At 39.2% G+C, this 13,993-nt stretch overlaps 1 protein-coding gene across 2 annotated transcripts; it reads left to right on the top strand.

The window, feature by feature from the left end:
• The first annotated feature begins 2,337 nt into the window (after positions 1-2,337).
• Positions 2,338-13,982, top strand: LOC148894777 (DNA repair protein Ku80-like). Of its 2 annotated transcripts, XM_089002093.1 has the most exons (21): positions 2,339-2,433; positions 2,675-2,788; positions 3,938-4,121; positions 4,204-4,252; positions 4,344-4,466; positions 5,802-5,984; positions 6,441-6,555; positions 6,992-7,130; positions 7,492-7,604; positions 7,700-7,762; positions 7,841-7,978; positions 8,542-8,629; positions 8,785-8,915; positions 9,950-10,146; positions 11,608-11,710; positions 11,797-11,866; positions 12,943-13,052; positions 13,201-13,297; positions 13,443-13,510; positions 13,583-13,657; positions 13,842-13,982. In XM_089002093.1, exons 1-21 carry the CDS (start codon positions 2,419-2,421, stop codon positions 13,854-13,856), a joined length of 2,190 nt encoding a protein of 729 aa, XP_088858219.1. In that variant the 5' UTR covers positions 2,339-2,418; the 3' UTR covers positions 13,857-13,982. The 2 variants fall into 2 exon arrangements, with proteins under 2 accessions (XP_088858218.1, XP_088858219.1); XM_089002092.1 differs by lacking the exon at positions 13,842-13,982 and having other exon boundaries at positions 2,338-2,433; positions 13,583-13,711.
• Positions 13,983-13,993: the final 11 nt, after the last annotated feature.

The raw sequence follows: 13,993 nt of genomic DNA, 5'->3' as shown, positions 1-13,993 counted from the left end.
CGTGTCTCGCTGCCGCCTCCCTGTGTGGAGTTTGCATGTTCTCCCCGGGCCCGCTTGGGTTTTCTCCAGGTCCTCCGATTTCCTCCCACATTCCAAAAACATGCATGGCAGGCAGATTGAACACTCCAAATTGTCCCTAGGTGTGAGAGCGACTGTTGTATGTCTTCGTGTGCCCTGCGATTGGCTGCCAACAAATTCAGGGTGTCCACCGCCTTGTGCCCAAAGACGGCTGAGATAGGCTCCAGCACCCCCCGGGACCCTAATGTGGAATAAGCGGTACGGAGAATGGATGGATGGATATATTTCAAATTGGGCAGCACAGTGCTCGGTCAACTGATTAGCATGTCCACCGTCACAATGGAAGTGGTTGCTAACGGTCGTTCATTCATGTGTGCCCTATGACTTTGTGTGTGTGTGTGTGTGTGTGTGTGTGTGTGTGTGTGTGTGTGTGTGTGTGTGTGTGTGTGTGTGTGTGTGTGTGTGTGTGTGTGTGTGTGTGTGTGTGTGTGTGTGTGTGTGTGTGTGTGCGTGCGTGCGCATGTGTGTCATGAACATGTCTTATTCATCACTTATTGTAAGAGTAGCATTACACGATTGCCTTTTGGTGCTTACCTGAAATGTGTTCCAGCACTGTTTTAGTGGTTTTTCACACTTACCTACATGGAATTATTTTATATTTAGAATCATTCTCAAGTATAAGGAATTCTTTTTTATTTTGAATCGATTCAATGCACATCAATATCTGCTTTTTTGTCACATTATCAATGTGCATATGCTGTCTTTATCTCAGTACCTGTATTCACCCTCCACAATCATGCTGGCTCTCTGATTTGAACTGTCTCCCTTTCATTATGAGTCAAATTCCCCCAGTGAAAATATCCGTCTTGCATTTTCGAGACTGTCTTTTGTTGAATGTTGTTTAATTTATTGTGATACATGTATTTAACTTTGAATTTGGATTTTCACAGAGATTTTTCAGCGATTTTAACATTCCACACTTGTATGATAAAGATGCTCTTCAAAACGAGAGTCGAGAAGCCTGGATTCAAGCTCATACTCAGATGCGATGTTGTCCTCTGTGATGTCCTTCTCATACATTAGACTTGTGATGGTTGGTGGGAAGGACCTTGGCTCTTCTTCTTCTGCTGTATCAGTTACTTCCTCATCCAGCGAAGGAATGGTTTTGAAGAAGACTGCATCAGGGCAAACATCTCTTAGTGACTGGGGGGCAGTTCTGTCTGGTAGCGGAGCTTTCCCTGTTTCTGATGTAGAAATAGTAGTCTTTCAACTCCCCTTGATGTTAACATCACTGATGTGTATTGGATTGAGCTGAAATAAAAGCAAACCATGATAAAACACATTCAGATAACACATCACTCTTACAACAACATCGTTGAAAACCATTTCCTATTATACTGAAATAAATTACGTTTAAATTGATACATATTTTCTGGATGATGCCATAGATTATATTTAAATTACACTCCATAAATTACATTTAAATTGACACCTCTTTTATGTATGATGCATTCCACTTGCAAGCTTCACTTGTGCATGCTGTGGATGTTCGACCAGCATGGACAGCTGCATCAACTTTGAACAAGAGGGCTGCAACATGACTGCATACTTCAAGTAATTGGTGTGATATCACACAGAGAAAATAGGGATATTTAAATGTATATATGTCAAAATTAATAACTAAACCCTGTCAAAGGTTACAATGAGTTATGAACCCTTAAAAAAAAATTCACGTCGTGAGCAGCATTGCATATGAATTCCAAAACAATATAATCATTCCACTTTTTTCTAATAAATGTATGTACAGCCAAAACAAAATTAAAACAATCTTCCTACCCTGGAAGGGTGCCATACATGTTCAGTGTGCACATGTATGGCAGTCCCCTCAGATTTGTCAGATTTGTTTACACACGTCCATAGTTGATGAGGTTTGTCACGAAGTCGCTGAGAAGGGATGACCTTTGTCTATAAAAACAATGCGGCGACTGTTCAACTTTGTAATAAAACACTGGATACACATGTCCACTTTCTACGTATTAATAAGGTTTGAGGGACTTGTATGTCTTCAAATCATTTGATTCGTGACGTCACCTCCGCAAACAATTGGCATCTCCTATTGTAATGCAGCCGTAAAAAACTAAAACCACTTGTGGACGAATTGAACATTGCTTGTCAAATAAATCGTGATGATTTACATAAAACATGTAATTGTATTCATAAAACACACCACTAAAATGCTGAATGATATTCAATTTGGCAAAATAACGAACTGAACTGCCTTCAAGCCGTGATAACGCAGAAATGTAAGCAGTTCTTTGTTATCCGGAAGTATAAACCTTTTTCACTCGGACCTTTTATAAAGTGACACAGCTTCTAAAGGAGGGGAACAAAAATCCTAAAATGTCCAAATCAAAAGTAAGTACATTTATATTGAATGAGTCTCTATAACTTTCAAACAAATGGCAGCCAGTCATTATTTGAAACAGTCGTATATTTTATAATGCTATGTTTGCATTTGTAATACGTGACGACGAGGCATGTTGGGACATGTCAGTGGAGGAAAGCTGACAACAAGGCTTTTTAATGCAATATATTGTATAATAGCCCAACATAAATATTTGAATTAAATTTTATTGTATTCGTTGGTGTACTGCAGTCGTTTCATGTGTTATGCATGGATGTTGGGCTTTCCATGTCCAACTCGGCACTGGGTGAAGAGTCTCCATTTGAACTCTCCAAACAAGTCATTCAGAAGTTTGTCCAACGTCAGGTAAGATAAGATACATTGAACTACAAAAAGATTAATGTATTCAGTATTCAGGATAATTAAGGCCATGCTGAAAAGGAAAATAAAATTTACATTACAAGATTAAAATTGTAATCTCTCTGGAGAGAAAAACGAGGGAGAAGAGCCATGTTTTTTATAAATAAAAATTCAAAATTATAGGACTCCGGTGTCATAACATCGTGATTTTAATCTGGAAACTACCAAAAATGTCCTTTTCCTGAAAAAATACTACTTTGTAAAAGTAACCTCATATTAAAAAGTATAAATTAAAAGAAGGGAAAAGCCGGAAGGAAAATAAGAAGAAAAAAGTGCAACTTTGTTTTCACAGTACATCGTTGAATTTTTAATATCCAAATATATCTTATATTTTCCTTTTGGCTTTTCCCTTCGAGGGGTCGCCACAGCGAATCAGTCTCCTCCATCTTCAGAGGTTTGATTCGCATGTTTGTTTTGGCCAAGCTTTTACGTCGGATGCCCTACCTGACACAACCCTCTGTATTTATCCGGGTTTGGGACCGACACAAGAAGACACTGGCTTGTGTCCCCTTATAGCTACAGAACAAGCAACTCATATAAATCATTTAATTACAAATATTGGAAGCATAAACATTGCACGTTGCACATTTTAAAATGTACACCGCTTAAGAATATACAACTTTGATTTTCATATCTCCAAGGTCTGAAGTTAATCTAGAAAATATAAGGAACGTCTGGGACTTGATGCAACTTCTTTCTCAAAACTAAAACAAATAACATCCTTGTAATGTTGTAATTTTAATCTGAAACACGTACATTTCTTCGATAATATACAACTCTATTATTACTTAAGAATTTAATCTTGATAGTATTCGATTTATGTTGACAATGAACAACATCTGTATGATTTTTATCTTGAAAATATCCCTCCTATAAAATATATCTATTTTTTGAATAAATAACTATAGATTGAAAATTATTACAAAAATATTCACACCTCAAATATCCCATTTATTATTTACCTTTTTGTTGAAAATAAATGGCTTTCTCATAAAAATTTGAGTTAAATCTCAGTGTAATTTTTTTCCAGACTGGTCATATCAAGTAATAATTAATACGTAACATGGCAATTGTAATTTTTATTTGTTTTCACAGGTATTTTCTGAGGCCAAGGCTGAATTGGCATTGGTTCTGTTCGGCACAGACTCGACCAAGAACCCACTGGCTCTAAATGGCCAATACCAGAACATTACTGTTCATCGCAACTTGATGGTACCTGACTTTGATCTTTTGGAAGAGATTGAGAATCAGGTCCATCCTGAAAATCAACAGGCAGACTGTATCCTTTCCAAGCACTTGACACTTGTGAGGGGAAAAAATGACATTAAAAGATACACATTTCCTTTAACTGTTGTAAAAAGGGTTGGATGCTCTTGTGGTCTGCATGGATCTTCTTCAAACTGGAGTAAAGTAAGATTTATTTATTTGATATCTGATATCCCCGGGGATAGGGATGTATGAAAAGTGGTGTCGTCATCTTATGTCATATTTTATTTTTTAGAGGGAAAAAATATGATCAACTCAACATTTACTTCCTGAGTGACCTCAATGTTGAAGCAAATTCAGAAGAGCTGGATGTCATTATAGAAAACCTGAGACAAGTGGATATAACGCTGCAGTTCTTGTAAGTTAAAAACATTGTGTCTCCGCACTTAGGGGCATCCGCTCCAACAGATGCCACTTGAATAATTTAACACCTGGCCTCAAATATACACCACCCGCTTTCTCCTCAGAATAAAAAACAACAGGTGGTCCTAATATCCTGCTGAAGGTGTAGTAACCTTTATGATGGCTGTCACGGCCGTGTGTTGCAGCAAACATTATCACAACACTTACAGGACAGATGTGGGCTCTTTAAAGGACAACCAACATCAGTTTTTTGTTTCCTAACTGACATCAGAAAAACGTTTTATAGCATCTAAAATACCCAAAACACGCAGTATGATATTTTTATTCAAATGCAAAACGCCAATAAAAATGACTTAAAGTGTCCAAAATCTGCAAAAAAAATGAAGCTGCAAATTGGGCATTTTCAGAAAGCCCCGGCCCCAGTTCGTGACGTCACGCCAAGACGTCTTGCATTGCCGGAGAATCAAAACAATGGCTTCAGATTCGGAGAATATGCTTTCTTGTTACACATCTGGTTATGAATATGATTCAAATAGTTCTGAAGAGGAAAGCATACATGTTTGCAATCGATTAAAGAATTTATTCCGTGCCATTTTGAGGCAACATTGGGGGGAAATGTATCACCCAAAAAGAGGCAGAAATGGCGTCCAAGTTCCTGTGACGAATTAATCGGCCCGTTTCCACAGGTTGATAAATTCCTTCCATGGTGCTTGGTGGCCCTCTTCTGGCGGCTTTTTGGTGCAACACGAGGTTTTCAGACCAAACAAGTACAGCAAAATACAATAATGTGATGGAAGGACTGCTACAATGTGTCCTTTTTTTCGGTCAGGGGCGTTCCTTCAGCGACGTCACGTACGGACCCGTCACCAACTCAAAAACAAGACTTCCTGAATATTCAGCGCGAGTCTTAAAACGTAAAATATAGCTATATGCGGTGGAATCTTTGTAAAAAACGCTCAGTAGAAGTCATTTGAAGCCATTTTACAAATTATGGACACAACCTGTCCGGAGACGTCGGTTGTCCTTTAAAGTTGATGGTGGAATTTAAAAGCTAAAGTAAAGCTAAAACTGCAAAATGTTTTATTTACCACTGAAATGATAAATTAATTGTTTCAATGAGTTACAGACGGCCATAAAGCAAGATTATCTTATTTAAAAAGCAGGATATCTTATTCATTATAATGTATAGTTTAAATTAAATCAAATGAATTGAATTAAATATTATGTATGTTTGAAGTGATATGTACCCCACCTTTTGTGTCTGAAGTTACTTAAATTTATCCTTCAAACCATATTTAAAAGAAATGTTACGATTCTTTGTATTCTGTAGTTTACCCTTCTCTGCTGAAGAGGAATCGGTAGATGAAGCAGGCGATGCGGGAAGAGGAGGTCCTGGTGCAGGAGGCTCGGGTAAAGGCTTGTCCAAGGAACAGAAGAGTGGACTGGCAATGGTCAAGCAAATTATGCTCAGCCTGGACGAGCAAGATGGTCTCGATCAGATTTACACACTCAGGTGAAAGCGCCTTTTGATCTCTCTAAAGAAGACGGAGAAAATATGCATTGAACAAAACTCAAGGCAGCTCTGCTTACCTTTTGACCAATTTCACACATTTCGGCAATGTGCTGTTTTGCACTCCTGTTTTAGACAATGTTGTGTGACCGAATGCTCAAATCGGGGTCTGGATCATCACCTCATCTAGTTTCTTCCGACATGTAGAGAAACCTTGTGCAGGGATTATCATTATATAAATTAGTCCCATAGAGATGTATGAGTACGGTGCATGTGCATTGCTGGGTGCTTACAGACAAACTCACAGAAGATTTAGTTTGTTGTTAAATTTCACTCTTAATGAAACTTTAAAGACTTAAATAATTGCTTCCAAGTTTTAAAGAAAGTGAACTTTTCGTGCAAAGAATCTCATTGGTTTGTTGTTGGTCTGAAATGATTTCTTCCCTTGTGCATTCACAGGAATGCTATTGAAGGGCTGTGTATGTTCAAGAGCACAGAGAGGAGACCAATGCAGTGGCCCTGTCAGCTGACCATTGGCAGTGCTCTCTCCATTCGCATTGTTGGCTACAAAGCTGTACGTATGTGATTTGGCAATCCCTTCACACATGCACCAACCAACACATACGTGCAGCTGTATAACCTGATGTGCTAGATTTGAATCAAAAGTATGTCGGATGGATGGACAACCGAATGGCACCCCAGTGCATTGAGGCTTCTCCTAGTTTTCAGCACAATGTTGGATTGGATTGGATTGGATATGCCTTTATTAGTCTCACGGTGGAGAAATTTACATTTCACAGCAGCAAAGTGATGAAAGGAATGAAAGTAGGTTCTTAGGTTAATCAACAACTTGCTCCACACTATTAGAACAATACGGAAAGGCCACATCGGTCCGGGTCACTCACCTTTTTAACTCATTCACTGCCAGACGTACAAAAATTTGTCTACTCCAGTGTTAGGGTTTTTGTCATTGTCGATCTCGATGTATGAGTTCCTCATGTGTCCACCAGGTAACGGAGGAGAAGTTAAAGAAAACGTGGCTCACAGTGGACGCACTGAGCCACAGGAGAGACCACATCAAGAAAGAAACGGTCTACTGCCTGGATGACGACGACGAGACAGAGGTGCAGAAGGACGACTTAGTCCAAGGTAAATCTTTTGCTTTGTGGGTTCCATACTTCTTTTAAGAGAGTGTAACGGCATGAAGTTAACGATGATACTTCCAGAATTATGGCCATACAAGGGTACCGCTACTCAGAATGTGCTTGAAGTTCAAGTTCACCCAGTTGAAAATTAAACTTCAAATCCTGTAGCTCAGTGTTTCCCAACCAGAAGTACATTGCACGGGCCTTCCATACTTATTTGTCATGTCAATTTTTTTTATGATGATACTAGTGCAGCGTGTTCTACCAGACACAAATTCTCGTGTGTTCTACATACTTGGCCAATAAAAATGATATTGATTCTGATCTGATTCTAAATAGATAGTGTGCTTGTTTTGTGTTACCAGGTTATTGCTATGGAAGCGACATTGTTCCTTTCTCAAAAGTGGATCAAGAGCAGATGAAATACAAGCATGATGGGAAGTGCTTTGCTGTTTTAGGATTTACCAACCAAAATTTGGTACTATGCCATTTGATTTTATTGATTACATTTTTTTAATTAGTTGTGATTTCCCATCATGTCCATTGTTTATTTTGTGACTGGTCTGTCTGCAGGTTCCTCGTCACTCCTTCATGGGAATTCAGGCTATCAAGATCTTTGCTCCACGCGACGATCAGGTAACATCTGGGACCCGATTTTGTAAAACGAGTGCTGGCTCTGTGTCAATATTGCAGATTTTTTTTTACTAAACTCAGCATGCTGGGGTGGCGCTGTCCGCTCTCATCCGGGCGCTGGACGAGCTCAAAATGGTGGCCATTGTTCGGTATGCCTACGATCGGCGGTGCAACCCTCAAATAGGAGCAGCTTTCCCTTGTATCAAGCTGAACTACGAGGTGATGTCACAACATCCTTCTCATTGTATCTTATTATCTGAGAGTAAATTTTCAATAGCGTTTGTCTAAATCGCAGTTGCCGGTCTTATATTCCTGTCAGTGGTTTCTGGCTTTAAGTCTATAATAATGGTAGTATATGTACAAATTCAAAATACAGTAAAGTCTCGTTATATCGATATCGGATATATCGATAGTCCCGGTTATATCGATACTATTTCTATGCACGCACGGAGAAAATTACATGCAAACAGGGTCGGATATATCGATAGTCCCGGTTATATCGATATTTTTTCGGACTCCCTTGAATATCGATATAACGAGACTTTACTGTAGCTAAAACTAAATAGATATTCAACCACTATAATACTGATCACATAGGTTACTGTTTGTAAGATAATGAATGAATGAATTTATTTGGAATTAACAGTGAGGGAAGAAAAAAGTATTCAAACAAATTCACAATTGTATAGAAAATTTGGGCAATTTTTATTGTTTGTTTGACTTTAATCATTCCTTGCCATTTATTGCCAAGCGGGTAAACTGACACATCTTTCTCTCTGCAGTGTCTCATATATGTCCAACTGCCCTTTATGGAAGACCTTCGGCACTTTACATATGCTTCCCTGAACTGCAAGAAATTCAGCCCGTCGGGTATTCCTCACACATACCGCATTGGGATTATTATTTTTTACAAATATACAAGTACTCCAAATGATTAGATTTTATACAATCTATACCAGTGAAACTTCTTAGTGCAAACCTCACAGGCCTGCCCAACCCAATGTAAGATTACTGTGTGTACACAGACACACAGTTGCAGGCTGTCGACTCTCTCATCGACTCCATGATGTTGGTGGACAAAGATGACGATGGAGACCTAAAAGACTTGTTCAAAGTCCATCACATTCCCAATCCTGCGTTCCAGAGGCTTTATCAGGTAATCTTTTTAATAATAATAATACATTTCATTTATACGCGCCTTCGAAACTCTCAAGGTCACTTTACAATCACAGGATAGGTTTTTTTTCTGTGGGTGAGTTTGTGCCAGCAGAATCAGTGTAGAAAGCCTCATGTCTTGTTTTTTAATTCTTTTTTTTTACCATGTGTGTAATTTCTTAAGAAACGATCGCAAGGCATAGAATTTGTTGTCTTGATGGCCTTGCATTCAAAGAGAATCCCGGGCCTTTTGAAGGCCTGTTAGAGTACAAATACACCATCTTAATCAGGTGAAAGACATCGTCTACTTATTACAATTTTGACTTTTGAATGTGTTGGTTTTGCTGCTTAGTACTTTGCAGTATTTTCACAAAGTAAGATATAGAAAGTACATGTGTACTGCCAGGGTTTTCTTTCATTTTCACTCAAATTCCAGGACCCACAAAAAAATGAGTTTTAGGACTACATAAACCTTGAGTGCAGCGTAAAAAACCTTAGACTCTCTTCTTTCATCGGCAAAAATAGTTACTTCCTAAGTCTGGGCCTGGAGTAATATGAGGTGCAAGCGGGGGCTGCTGTACAAAAGGCAAATGCTGCCCCCCCTGTGGTAGGGAAAAACATTGCCAGAGGTGGCATTCCCGAATAAATTTGAGAATGGCAGCGAATGAGTTAAAAGCAAGATTTAATTGGAAAATATAATCAGAAAAATTACCGCAATACTCTTTCAAGTACGTTAGTGTTTGTACTTTATTACTTTCCACCATGAGAAATAGTACCAGCCGAAGGCTGTGTCTCAAAGTATTGTAAAACATCAGAAATCAGAAAGGCTTTAATAGTCCCACAATGGGGAAATTGGTATTTCGTAAGTACAGTACCAAGTAAGTATTTTGTAAATTAATGGAAATATATTTATATTCAGGTTGTCCTGAGTTGTCATACAATATTTAAAAGTCTCATTCAATTTCCCCACTGCAAGACTAATAAAGGTCAATCCAATCCAAACACAATTGTTTCCCGTAATCCACTCTCTCTCAGTGCCTGCATCATCGCGCCGTTAACCCTGGCACAGCCCTTCCCCCGATGGAGCCTTGGCTGGAGGCTATGCTGGACCGCCCGGATGTCATCAAGGAGCGTTGTGGAGCGCCACTAGATAAGGTGAAGAAGGTGTTTCCTCTCAAAGTGGTGGAAAAGAAGAAGCCACTGAAAACTAGTGCTGACATCTTTGGAAAAGAGTAAGTCTGGTGTTTTTGCAAGGTCAAAAACTGCAGTGGAACCTCCAAAATGTAACACCTCTCTGTCCACCAAACTTCATATCAAAAGTCACAAGACACACTTGGTGTTGATCAAACCCGATTAACATGCATGTATCATGAATTTCAGCGGAGCAGAATATTTTGGTGTTTTTTTATTTTGTTAGAATCGTTTGTTTTAGTTGAACGGAACACGTATACATTTAAAAGCATTCAGATTTGCAATCTGCAAGCCTCCCTCTCTCACATCACACTTGCCAGCAGTTGTTAAAATATCATTATTTTAGTTAGGTTGACCTAGTTACTTTGTCTTTCCACTTGTGATACTGTTGCAAATGTTAAAATGGTCCATAAAATGTAGCCTCCGGCAATTCATAATGGGTTGATGGTCACCCTTGCACTCTACAACAGCTTATTTCTACTTGACATTCATAATTTTAGATAATTTTTAGATAATTTTAGATAATTCTCAAGATACAAGAAGGAGAGGAATAGCAGTACCTTACATTGCAGGAGTTTCTGAAAAATTACAAAGAGTCCTTTGGCAACACAAAATTCCTACTTATTTCAAACCGGTAAACATGTTAAGGCAAAATTTAGTGCATCCAAAAGATAGGCTACCAAATGAAAAACAAAGTAATGTATTTTATTCCATACATTGTAAGAATGAAAATTGTAAAGAGCAGTACATTGGGGAGACTCAACAAATTCTCAAAAAAAAGACTATCAACATCGCAGGGATAATACAAGTGGGCCTCAATCGGCAGTACATTTGCCCCTAAAAGCTAGCAACCACTCATTTGACGACAATGAGGTTATCTTAGCAAAAGAACATAGATGGTTTGAAAGGGGGGTAAAAGAAGCGATTCTTATAAAACAACAAAATCCTTCATTAAACCGTTCTGGTGGGGTGAGGTTCAATTTGGACCGTTCATACAATAGCCTGCTTAGACAAAACAGGTTAGGCAACATTCGTAATGCTGATGAGGTGATACCGGTGGGAGTGGGGGAAATGGGCCAGTCGTTAGTCAGGAATGTAGGAACAATCAGTGGGGCCACAGGGCGTGGTCCTCTGCTCCCCCCAACCTGAGAGTAGGGACCTATCATAGCTGTGTCCGACGCCGCCATGTCTGGACAGTAGGGATATATAAATAGGGCCGATACGACCAGTCAGACTTTAGTTCGCTGACAAAGCCTCTTGGATAGGAGGCAAAACGTCCGACACCTTCAAATTTGTACAGATGACGGCTGAAGAAACCTTCTCATCGATGGACCACTCCTGTACGACTGAGAGCTTACACAGACGTTTTGGGGGATGTTGTTCCATTTTAGTGGTCCCACTATAGTATCAACATTACGTATCAACGTACTGAAAATGCATGTGTGACCAAAGTTCTTCAATTTACTTTTTACTGTCATCTACGTGACCGCTTTTACTGTCAGCTCTGAGCAGCCAGATGCTAAGAAGGCAAAGGGAGATGTTGCAGAGGAGGATGAGGGGGAGGAGTATAATCTGGCTGACATTTCCGAAGGCTCTGTTACTTCGGTAAGAAACTAGGTGGGAGCGACATGAGGAGAGGAGGGAATGCTCTGCGGCTCACCATTTTCAACTTCATTCCTCCTTTCATCTAGGTCGGAAGTGTAAATCCCGCCCGTGACTTCCGCATTCTGATCAAGCAAAAAACGCTTCCATTCCAAGGGGGTGAGATACAATTTATTCAGTTTTTGATTGTGGAAAAAAAGGCCATCATCACTGTTGGTAGTTAATTTTGTATTTTAAAGTTAGTTCATATATTTTTAAATTCAAGATTTGAACTAAGTTCACCATTTCAAAAAATGAACTACTCGCAGTTGATAGTGTTTATTTTATTTAGTTTAAACAATACCTCATTGCAGGTCATTACCCTCAACCACCGCCATTTCTATCACACGAGGAAAAGGCTTGTTGCATGAATGGTGTTTTTTTTAATAAATCTGGAATTTAAACAAACATAGGAGTGTAGATAATGGTGCAATCAGAAATACAATCTAAGGTCGAAACCAGGTTATGGTCGGAAATGAGCTGTCACCCAAATATAGTCAAACAACCATTCCCACTTAAAATGTGTTCCATTAATCTACTATGCACGTTTTTGAACTGTGGAAATTGAAGTCCTCAAAGAAAATCAATGCAGGCATGGGAATAACATGCAAATTCTGCACATTAACGATGTGGGAGATAATACAGTAAAACCATGGACGTCTGCACTGTGAGGCAGATGAGCGAACCAGTCAATCACTGTGCCGCACTGCTTCTGTTTTTACACATTATATATAAAAAATATATAAAAAAACATGATTCCAGGTAATAACAAAACGCAACCATGTTTATTAATTGATACTGGACGCATTAGAGCTTCTCACAGTCTGAAGAGACATAAGTTCATGCGACTATGTGTTGACGCTGACCACTTTTTGTTTAGAATCAGAAAGCCTTCATAGTCCGACAATGGGGAAATTTGCAATGTTTAATACATCCTGCGACACCGCAGCATTAAGAGGCGGGATTGAGGCATTTTGTTCTTTTAAAATGCAACACCATATATATTTATATATATATATATTTATATTATATAACTCTGATTCATTGAACTTGTTCAGGTAGAAAAAACACTGGCAATGAGTGGACAAATTGATATCTGTTGTAAATTCTGTTTTTGTTTTTCCTTGTTTTTTTTGTTTTTTGTTTTGGGTGTAATGACCAAAATACCTCATCACCACAACCACTCATCTACCCAGCCTGTGAGCAGTTGACTCACAGGATAGAGCAGTTGCTCGGCAACAAGAACACACAGTACTACATGAAAAGCATCACCTGTATCCAGGCCTTAAGAGAACTGTCTGTAAAGGTAAATAAACATTAACTATTTCCCATTGCTCAAAAGTCTAACCTCTGCCAGTTAGTTCTTGCACAAATATGCACTTGCAAGTTAACATACATTCCTGGACAAGAATTTTAGCATTTTTGGAATTTTTCATGTCTTTGAATATACGCAGCTCGGAAAGGCCGATGAGTACAATAGCTACCTCCAGTCGCTGAAAAGAAGCATCACAAACAGGGGCTTGGACATTTTTTGGGACCTGCTTGTTCAAGGTACGCAAAGCTTACCCATTCATTCCTTCTCTGTGATGCCACACATTTTCCACAGTGTGTTTTAAGACGTGAAATGTAGAGCTAATTATTTGGAACAGTGCAGTCCCTCATTCATCATTTTGCTGTCTTTTTGTTGCTCTTACAGGCTCCATATCTCTTATTGGCCAGGACGAGGTGGAAGGAAGCTCTGTGTCCAAAAATGAAGCCGCTCAGGTGACTTAGGCTAACTAATTCACTGACCCTGACATGGTCCTCATTTCTGACAATGCTGTGCTCTATTGTCAGTTTCTGCTGTCTGATGAGAAAAATGAAGAGCCAGTTGTGACAACGGCAGATGACGCTGACGATGTTGACGATTTGGTAAGTATATATTTTTTCCACTTATTGCAAGGAAACATTAGGTCACAGCTGTGAGTCAATCTCATTTAAAAACAATTTCCTGTGCATTTTGCATCAAGTGTCCCTGATTGTCTGGGCCTATTGCAATCTCCAATATAAACTCTCCAATCACACGTTTCCTCCCCCCCATCCTCTTCCTGTGCAGCTGGACAACATGTAAGGAAGAAGGCAATGGGAGCGACTGCATGAAAAATGCAAAGTATTCATCCTTGGGTCCATCTCTCCATTGTTCCGCCTCCCACATGAAGACTGATGGGTACTTGGAAGGAATACTGCACAGAAAAGAACATGAACTTA

This window comes from Hippocampus bargibanti, linkage group LG08 (genome assembly GCF_051943395.1).
Source record: "Hippocampus bargibanti isolate YZ-2025 linkage group LG08, ASM5194339v1, whole genome shotgun sequence".
NCBI classification, from domain to species: Eukaryota; Metazoa; Chordata; class Actinopteri; order Syngnathiformes; family Syngnathidae; genus Hippocampus; species Hippocampus bargibanti.
Note: the sequence above shows the minus strand (reverse complement) of the source record. Positions and strands in the feature narration are given on the sequence as shown.